Here is a 10,491-nt window from a genome sequence, read left to right as displayed (position 1 = left end):
ATGTCCGTTTCCAACATCACAGTCTTCAGGCCTTCTGTGTTGACGCTGATAGGGATCCCAGGCCTAGAGACTGTGCAGTGCTGGATTGGGATTCCATTCTGCGTCATGTATCTCATTGCTATGATTGGAAACTCCTTGCTTCTGATCATCATCAGGTCAGAACGCAGCCTCCATGAGCCCATGTACATTTTCGTAGGCATGCTGGGAGTCACAGATATTGTACTTGGCACGAGCATTGTGCCCAAGATGCTTGGAATTTTCTGGTTTCATGTGCCAGAGATTTATTTTGATTCTTGCTTGCTTCAAATGGGGCTCATCCACACATTTCAGTGCATAGAGTCAGGCATCCTGTTGGCCATGGCTCTGGACCGTTATGTGGCCATCTGTCATCCACTAAGACATTCTGCCACCTTCACCCACCGCCTAGTCTCCCAAATAGCGGCTGTGGTAACACTCAGGGCCGCTTTCCTAGGAGCCCCGTGCCTAATAATGATAAAGTTCCGGTTTCAGTTTTACCATACAACCATCATCTCGCACTGCTACTGTGAGCATATGGCCATTGTGAAAATGGCTGCAGAAAATGTACGGGTCAACAAAATCTATGGCTTGTTTGTGGCATTCACCGTTGCAGGGTTTGACCTCACATTCATCACTTTGTCCTACATACAGATATTTATCACCGTTTTTCGTCTGCCCCAGAAGGAGGCTCGGTGGAAAGCATTCAATACGTGCATCGCTCACATCTGTGTCTTTCTCCAGCTCTACATCCTTGCCTTCTTCTCCTTCTTCACACATAGGTTTGGTGCTCATGTTCCCCCTTATATCCACATCCTTTTTTCTAGCCTCTACTTGCTGGTCCCCCCATTTTTCAATCCACTTGTCTACGGTGCCAAGACCAAGCAGATCCGCATTCACCTGATAAAGATGTTGTATTCATAAAATGCACTGTGATGAACATCTTCAACCTTCTCCTTTATGCAAAATAACAATCTCTCAAAACAGAATAAAACAGAAAAATGGATATGATTCATGATATTTGACTTGTCTCCTTAATTGTTTTGTGAAATTTGCCTGCATTTTAGGCAGTTTTCACATTACAGCCCATGACACCTATCAGTCAGTGTGATTTAGATCCTACTAGGTAATGAGAATGGGATGGTAGAAACAGCAATAGTGAATATGTATCATTTCCATTTTTTTTCTTATTTTGAAATTCCTGGTTGAATTCTCTCATTTAAATATTCTTTTCCACAAGGTACCATAATATCTATTTCTCAATGAATTTCCAAGCACCCAAGGCTCATTGTCTTGGATTGTCCTGATACTTTATGAAATCACGTTATTGATTCTATTTGTTTCTGGATCATCTTCATCGTCTTTAAAGTAAATGAACGGAGGGGTTCCTGGATGGCTCAGTTGATTAGGTGTCCAACTTTGGTTCTGGTCATGATCTCCTGGTTCATGAGTTCAAGCCCTGCACTGGGTTCTTTGCTGAGAGCACGAAGCCAGCTTGAGATTCTCTCTCACCTTCTCTCTCTCTGCCCCTCCTCACTTGTGCACTTCCTTTCCCTCTTTTAAAATAAATAAATAAACTTAAAACGTAAAATTAATGAGAGGAAGCATTTTGTTCTTATTCAAACAAAAAAACCCAAAGAAACAAAAAACTGTATGCAATCTAATGACACATAGTCATCAAATTTCAACATTTCTGGTGTCATTCAGGGCATTAAGGTTTAAACGGTATGACCAATGCATATTCTATTTCACAATTCAGTACTTTTCATGCCCAGTCACCATTTATGTCTTTATTAATTCCTAAAGTGTTATCAAAACCCTACAATATTATAAATGTATACTCAAGAATAGAAGCATATTCTATTGTGTTATATTAGTTTCAGATGTGCAATATAGTGATTCCACACTTCCATACAACACCTTGTGCTCATCATGACAAGTGGACTTCTTAATCCCCATTACCAATATAACCCATCCCTCCACCCACCTCCATGCTGGTAACCATCAATGTGTTCTCTACTGTTAAGACTCCTTTCTTGATTTCTATCTGTCTCTTATTTTTTTTCCCTTTGCTTGTTTGTTTTGTTTCTTAAATTACACATATGCTTGAAATCATGTGGTATTTGTTTTCCCCTACAGGGGGGCTGATTCTTAAGGAATGACAGATGAATTGCTGGTAGGTAAGGACATACCATGCCAGGTAGATGATCTTGGAGCTTAAATAGAGAATCAAGAAATGGCACCGTTTTTCTCAATGTAATGCACAACTTGTAGAGACAAGAAAACTACAAATGTCAAGAATGGCTATGGACACTATGCAAAATGGGTGAACTTTATTCTGAAAGCTATCATATGTCACTGGCCAGTTTTCACTCCAAATGCACATGTGTGTGAATGTGTGTATCTATTTGACATACAGCAGTGTATGTTCTCAGTGGATTTAAAACATTATGCTTTTAAATTGCTCAAGGTTATTGTGTTAATGAACACATAACGTGTTCTGTCCAAATTAATGACTTGAGAACTTAAGGCTTGTGGGCTGTTCCTGAAAACCTGATCTCATGGATCATTTTTAAAAAGAGCATGGAAAATATTCCCATATGTGCAGGTGTCCATACTTTTATTTATGACACTTAAATCAATGTATACATAAGAATTTATTAGACTGCATGTCACATGGATGTAGATACTCTGGCTTGTTTTATGGACTGGGCCTTATCAATGAATACTGAATTTGATCACTTTGTAAATCTAGAGGCTATCTTGAAGCATCTTTTGAGGCTGTTTTAAATGACAGTATGTATTATGGATTGAGCCTAAATATCCATCAACTGATGAATGGATAAAGAAATTGTGGTTTATATGCACAATGGAATACTACTTGGCAATGAGAAAGAATGGAATGTGGCCTTTTGTAGCAACATGGATAGAACTGGAGAGTGTTATGCTAAGTGAAATAAGTCATACAGAGAAAGACAGACACCATATGTTTTCACTCTTATGTGGATCCTGAGAAACTTAACAGAAGACCACGGGGGAGGGCAAGGAAAAGACAAGTTAGAGAGGGAGGGAGACAAACCATAAGAGACTCTTAAAAACAGAATAAACTGAGGGTTGATGGGAGGTAGGAGGGAGGGGAGGGTGGGTGATGGGCATTGAGGAGGGCACCTGTTGGGATGAATTGGGTGTTGCATGGAAACCAATTTGACAATAAATTTCATATGAAAAAAAAAAAGAAATGTCAGTATTTATCATATAGGATTTGCTTGGATAACCGATAGACGTGTGGTTCTTTAATAACAATTTCTTTGAAATAAAAGTAAAAAAAAAAACATTGGAAGTAATTTTAATAATCTAATCAGAGTTCAGCAAACATTTATGCAAATAAAGTTTGGGTTATCGTGGGCAAAGAAACATTTAAAGACTATTTTGTAAGTATTTATATAAAAAACGGCAAAGCGTATTTCCACAAACATTTCGATGAAATTATATATAATTATGAATCATATATAATTGACAATAATAATCAGATGTGTAGTTTTCTGTGATGAAAGTCTACTAATCAGGGGAAGGTGGAAATGTCTGTCATAAGTGCTCATTTTGAGAATACTACTGAATTTACAAAGCTTCAATAAATAAAGATCTAAAGAATGATACTACAAGAGAATGAGTGTCAAATGTGTGATAGAGATCCATTGTGGATACAGATTTTGTCTCCAGAAGTGTCTCAGTGGAAGAAGGGTCACAGAATACTTATTTATACGTAACTCATTGGCACAGGAACCTACATTTAAGTACATTTAAGTGTCCTTTCGATCTTTTTCCAAATGAGGACAGCAGAAAGAAACTGACAAAAGTAAATTTAATTACTTAATTTTTACAAAAATCTTTTTATTTTGTAAGGAATGTCAAAAAAAATTTGCATATATTAATTTCTCTACATCTCCACTGTGGGGAAAAAGGAATGAAGAGACCAAGGGGATTCTGCAAGTTGCAGAAATGGCTTCAGGGACATTAGATATGGATGGACAAAAGAGGGCTTCATTATGAGCTGCTGGGTCCCTGGGGGCTTGGGTTAGTGGCTGGGAAATCTCATATTCAGACCTCCTCCTTCTCCATGTACACTGGGGAACGTTATACCTGCCAATTCAAGCTTAATAAAGTTATGCTGTGTCTAGCAAATATAGACCTTCCTGTGAGTTTTGCTGGAGGGTGATCCCACCAACATGAGCTCAGACACAATTTACAAAAGAGGGTGCAAGTCTGTTTTGCAGGGACAAACGAAGAGAGGAAAGTCTATTCCCGAGATGTGCACAGTTTGGCAGATGGCCGAGCAGCAAACGGATAAGAGTTCATGATATTTACAGCGGGCCGTTCTAGAGGGTGCAGAGAGAAGAAAGAGATGCTGCCAGCATAAGCACAAGTGAAGGAGATGAGAGTCTCAGGAGGAAAAAGAGTGAATGACAGGTGAGTGATGAGTGATGAGTGATGGTGTTACGAAGACAGACTATGGTTTTCAGGAATCTTGTAAAAACACAACTAGCCCCCAATAACAGAGCATGAAGTCCCTATCCTCAATTTCACCCAATAATGTTTTACTACCAGCTTTTCCAGTGATAACCACTCCAGCCCCCCTGCTCTGTACTCACTTAGGTCCTCTCCCACCTGCCTTCCCACCATCTGTACCTGTCAGGAAATGCTCCTACATCCGCTTCTTTCTCTTAAATATGCCAGACAATGTGAATTCTACTAAAGCATTTCTCTTCTAATTCTGATTAACTCTAGAAAGAAGAAGTGAAGGAAAGAATCCATGATCGAGGAATCTCTAGGATTAAGCATTGGGGAGCAAAGCTTTGGAAAATCAAGGAAATAGTTGACTAGTGTATTCTAAATATACATCAGCTGATACAGACTTGCTTCTAGAATGGCCCCTGCTGAGTGGGTTCCTTCACTGAGGTTTAGCCACATAGACCACAGCTCTTCCTGCATTACTGGCATTTTTGGTGACAATAAGTATATGATTAAATGATCATGGGCTTGCTGACAGTAAGCAACAATGTTGGACCAACTAGGAAAGAATGAAACAACTGAATCCTGTTTTCACCAAATAGAAACTTTCTAATGTAGCTTGAGGCTTTCTAATTTAAGATATGTGATTTTTAAAAAGCAATGATCTTTTCAGATACAAATGTATCTGAACTAGACTAAGAGCCTAGTTTTCAGAAAAGTCAGTCATCAGTGAATCGAGGTGATTAAATGTTTGTTAGTTGAGCCCTCTCCTCCATCATTTCTGGTATCCCAAGTCTGCTCCCTGTCTTCCGTTCCTACTTCCATATTGGACTCCTGTTGGGAAACGTGTCCTTTCACCCCTTTATTTTTGACTCTTTTCTAATGCATGAGCTCATGAAAAATTCAAATGTTCAAGTGATATATATTTCATTAAGAATTAATGAGCTTACATTGGCCAAATCTCATGTTACTGGCAGCTGTGAGCAGTTTAAGCCCCAGAACCTAGCCTCTAGTCCATGAATTACCCATGGACCCATTTTCCCACACAGCAAGATTGAGTCCTCTTGCCTCTATACATTGTTGCCTCTGAGTCCCCATGTTTTCTAGAGATTCCTTCCATCTAGGTATTCAGAAATGGGTATTCCAAAATGTCAGCGATTTTAAGCACACCACTAATTTTCAGGAATTCAATTGTTAGTATGTGGGCAAAATAAAATAGAGTTTTACTACATGTAAAAATGGCATGAAATTTTCACCCAGACTCACCAAAAGTGCATGGGGGTTAGATGATCTTTTCAAAGTGCTTCCTTTACTTTCTTTTGAACGGACTTCTGGGGAAGGGAAGGAAATATAAGATAAAAACAGAGGGGGACAAATCATGAGAGAATAAAGAACACTCTGAGGGTTACTGGAAGGGTGGTGGGGGGGATGGGTTAAATGGGTGATGGACATTAAGTAGTGCACTTGTTGGGATGAGTTCTGGGTATTATATTTAAGCGACGAATCACTAAATTCTACGCCCGAAACCCTTCTTACACTATATGTTAACTAACGTGGATTCACATTTAAAAAATGAAATTGTTATTGGATAAGAAAAAAACAAAGAAAAGAGAGACATCCAGTCTTACGTAGATACAAATGATATAGATAGATGAATATATTGTGCTCATGGGTGTCACCAGTTTCTGTTTTCTGTTTCATAGGGAGTTTTTTCACTTAAAAAAAAAATCAAGAAATAAACAGAAAAAGAGGCTCCTGTGTGTCTCAGTTGAGCATGCCATTCTTGACTTCATGTCAGGTCAAGATCTTGGGGTTGGTGAGTTCAAACCTCATGTCAGGCTGTGTGCTGATGGTATGGAGTCTGTTTGAGTTACTCTCACTTTCCCTCCTCTTTGCCCCTCCTGTGATCTCTGTCTCTATTAAAAAAATACCTTAAAATATAAAACTTATGGAGATTTATCTACTAGTGTACTTGTCAGAGTCAGATTTGTTGATCCAAAGTGTCAGTTCCAGACCTAGACACAATGGAAATAACAGAATATTATCAGGTAGTTGGAATGTGGAATATGGAGATTCATCAAACTCTGCTTGAAATGCCATATCCAAGCAAGTTTAACAGGTATAATTATTGCAACCCCAGGTGCAGAGGAACATAACAGAGAGATCAGCAGTTACTCTGTTACCCACGTGATCTGGCTGGTTGTAATGCAATTAAGTTGCCTTCTACATAACTTCTCATTGTGCTACACTACTCGTGGATGTCTTTCTGAAGAGAATAATGGGTATCTGAGGATTTTTTTCCTTCAATAATATAAGTAAGAAGGATGATATGATTTTAGAGTTCTGACAAAATCAGAGACCCACTATGATGACTTTATACAAACAAGAGTAGAGGAGAAGAGTACCACTGACTGAGAAGCTTCTTTCATTTGCTTCTGGAAGCCCAAAGACATTATGTCCATTTCCAACATCACAGTCTTCATGCCTTCTGTGTTGACGCTGATAGGGATCCCAGGCCTAGAGACTGTGCAGTGCTGGATTGGGATTCCATTCTGTGTCATGTATCTCCTTGCTATGATTGGAAATTCCTTGCTTCTGATCATCATCAGGTCAGAGCGCAGCCTCCATGAGCCCATGTACATTTTCGTAGGCATGCTGGGAGTCACAGATATTGCGCTTGCTACCACCATTATGCCCAAGATGCTTGGAATTTTCTGGTTTCATGTGCCAGACATTTATTTTGATACCTGTTTGCTTCAAATGTGGCTCATCCACACATTTCAGTGCATAGAGTCAGGCCTTCTTTTGGCCATGGCTGTGGACCGTTATGTGGCCATCTGTTATCCACTAAGACATGCTGCCATCGTCACGCACCGCCTAGTCACCCAGATAGGGGCAGTGGTAACACTCAGGGCCACTTTCCTAGTAGCCCCATGCCTAATACTGATAAAGTTCCGGTTTCAGTTTTACCATACAACCATCATCTCCCACTCTTACTGTGAGCATATGGCCATTGTGAAAATGGCTGCAGAAAATGTGCAGGCCAACAAAATCTATGGCTTGTTTGCGGCGTTTACAGTTGCAGGGTTCGACCTCACATTCATCACTTTGTCTTATGCACAGATCTTTTCCACAGTTTTTCATTTACCCCAGAAAGAGGCTCGGTTGAAAGCATTCAATACGTGCATCGCTCACATCTGTGTCTTCCTCCCGTTCTACCTCCTTGCCTTCTTCTCCTTCTTCACACATAGGTTTGGTGCTCATGTTCCCCCTTATATCCACATCCTCTTTTCTAGCCTCTACTTGCTGGTCCCCCCGTTTCTCAATCCACTTGTCTATGGTGCCAAGACCACGCAGATCCGCATTCATGTGGTAAAGATGTTCTCTTCCTCAAATTCACTGTGATTAACTCCTTCAACCTTCCACCTTAGTAGCAATCTCTCAAAATTAAATATAACATTTAAGAATTCACACTGTCTGCAATGCTTCAGTTTTGTATATTTGCTTTGTGTAATTTGTCTGCATTATTGTTTTCACATCATTATACCCCATGACAACTATTATTCAGTCAGTTTAGGGATGATACCGTCTAATAAGACAAATAAACATAAAGATCAAAATAGTGAAAATATATTGTTTCCTTTCCTCTTTTATTTTTTATTTCCTGGTTGAATATCTTCTCTATGGATTCTTCTTCAGAAGGATTCATAAATATGCATCTATCACTGAAATAAAATGCCGCCAACCTCTTTGTTTTAGAATGTGTAGGTACTCAAAGAAAACAAGGTTTTCATGTGGCTGAACTTTTTAGTCACCTAAACAGGTTTTTTTTGAGAAGGTGTATTTTAAGCATATTGTGCTAAGAAACAAACAAAAAAAACAAACATGTACATAGAAGCCAAATCTTTAAGGATGTAATGAGATAAAAATATCTAAGGGGCACCTAGGTGGCCCAGTCAGTTAATCCTCCAACTAAGGCTCAGGTCATGATCTCTCAATTCATGGGTTTGAGCCACCAGTAGGGCTGTGTGTGACAGCTCAGAGCCTAGAGTCTGCTCAAATTCTGTGTCTCCCTTTCTGTGCTGCTTCCCTGCTTTGATCTGTCTCACTCTGTCTCTCAAAAATAAATAAACCTCAATTTTTTTTAAAAAAAAGAACAGAACACTACTATAAGAAATAATTAGAGAACAAAAAGATAGTTTGTAAATTAAACAACAATATGAGAAATAAAAAAAAAACAATGAAACTCTCTGAAGATAGATATAAGAAAGCAGAACAAAAGGACACGTGTTAACTATGGGGGCTGGTATGAAAAAGTATATAGGGTCAATCCAAGAACACCATCATATCACTAAGTAGGAGTTCTAGAAAGTCAGGGAAGTTAAAACAATATATAGGTGGACCGCTGTAGACTAGGAACATATTAGAAATTATACAAGACTATTCCAAAAACCAAACACACAAATCCAAATTGGGAGTATCCACCATGAACCCAGGGAAAAAAGAATACAATTTCACAGTAAGTTAAGAAAATGAAAAGCCTGTGGCTACAGACTAGCAGAAAGTATTTGCAAAATACATGTTTGACAAAGGACTTATATCCAAAATATACAAAGAACTTTTAAGTCTCAAAAATAAGGAAATAAACAAGTCGCATAAAAAGTAGGCAAAAATCTGAAAACATATTTCACCCCAAAAAGACATAACAAATAGCATTAAGCATGTTTTAAGATGCTCAATATCATTTGTCATTAAGGAATTGCAAAGTAAAACAATGGGATACCATACACACCTATTAGAATGGGTAAAACCTGAAATACTGACAAAACCAAATGCTGGTGAGGATATAGAGTAATAGAGACTCTCGTTCATTGCTGGTGAAAATACAAAATAGTACAGCCACGCTGGAAGAGAGTTTTGCATTTCTCACCGAACAAAACATAGTCTTACCATGTGGTTGGCCTTGCACTCCTAGATATGGTACCAAATGGGCTAAAAACTTATGTCCACACAAAGACACGCACATAAATGTTTATAGCAGGTTTATTTTTAATTGCCAAAAATTGGAGGCAACTAAGATGAAGGGAAAAACAGACCGTGGCACCTCTTTAAAATGTAATGTGAGTATTTGATAAAAAAAAGAGAGAGCTAGGGGTGCCCGAGAGGCTCAGTGGGCTGAGCATCTGACTTCGGCCTAGGTCATGATCTTGCCATTTGTGGGTTTGAGCCCCGTTTCAGGCTCTGCATGACAGCTCGGAGTCTGGAGGCTGCTTCGGATTCCATGTCTCCCTCTTTCTCTGCTACTCCCCTGCTCACATCTGTCTGTCTCTGTCTCAAAAGCAAATAAACATTAAAAAAAATTAAAACTCAAGAGAGCTATCAAGGTATGAAAAGACATGGAAGAGCCTTTAATGCACAGTTTGGAGTGAAAGAAGCCATCCAGAGAAGGTTACATCTGTATATGATTCAAACTATATGACATTCTGGAAAAGGCAAAACTATACAAATTAGAAATAGCATAAAGATTAGTGTAGCCAGGAGAGTAGGAAGAGAGAGGGAGAGTTGAATGGGTGGAGCACAGGGAATTGTAGAGTAGTGAAAGTGATCTGTATGATACTGTGATGGTGGGTACATGACATATGTACAGGTATCCCCCACTTTTTGAAAGTTCATGTTATGCCCCTTACTCTTTGGAAAGACCTACATCAGTACCTGTTGTCACTACTTGAAAGAACTCTGAAGAGTATTTTCACATTTACAAAAAAAGCAAAACAAGCGTTCAGTGTGTGTTTTGCATTGAGCCATAATAGAGGGAGCGAGAGGAGGCCAGCCTTCCTGGGGACCCACACTCAACATCACAACATCAAACCCCAGAATTTTGAACCGTGTCTCTGAGCATCTGTGCTTTATCTGGATTAATTTTGTGCATATGTTAGCAAGACATGTCTGAAGGTGCCAGAAAACCTT

General features: G+C 39.1%; 2 protein-coding genes across 2 annotated transcripts; both read left to right on the top strand.

Moving 5' to 3' along the window:
- On the top strand, positions 1-939 carry LOC123602483 (olfactory receptor 52A1-like). The gene has a single exon (XM_045486969.1). The coding sequence runs from the start codon at positions 1-3 to the stop codon at positions 937-939; it is 939 nt and encodes a 312-aa protein (XP_045342925.1).
- A 6,039-nt stretch (positions 940-6,978) lies between these two features.
- On the top strand, positions 6,979-7,929 carry LOC123600437 (olfactory receptor 52A1). The gene has a single exon (XM_045482491.1). It carries the CDS (start codon positions 6,979-6,981, stop codon positions 7,927-7,929), a length of 951 nt encoding a protein of 316 aa, XP_045338447.1.
- Positions 7,930-10,491: the final 2,562 nt, after the last annotated feature.

Source organism: Leopardus geoffroyi, chromosome D1, assembly GCF_018350155.1.
Source record: "Leopardus geoffroyi isolate Oge1 chromosome D1, O.geoffroyi_Oge1_pat1.0, whole genome shotgun sequence".
In the NCBI taxonomy this organism is placed as follows: Eukaryota; Metazoa; Chordata; class Mammalia; order Carnivora; family Felidae; genus Leopardus; species Leopardus geoffroyi.
The sequence above is the reverse complement of the archived record's forward strand: the minus strand, read 5'-3'. Positions and strand labels throughout refer to the sequence as shown.

Excerpts from the sequence above, each read along its gene's own strand:
- LOC123602483 (XM_045486969.1), top strand. The coding sequence starts at position 1 with ATGTCCGTTTCCAACATCACAGTCTTCAGGCCTTCTGTGTTGACGCTG.
- LOC123600437 (XM_045482491.1), top strand. The coding sequence starts at position 6,979 with ATGTCCATTTCCAACATCACAGTCTTCATGCCTTCTGTGTTGACGCTG.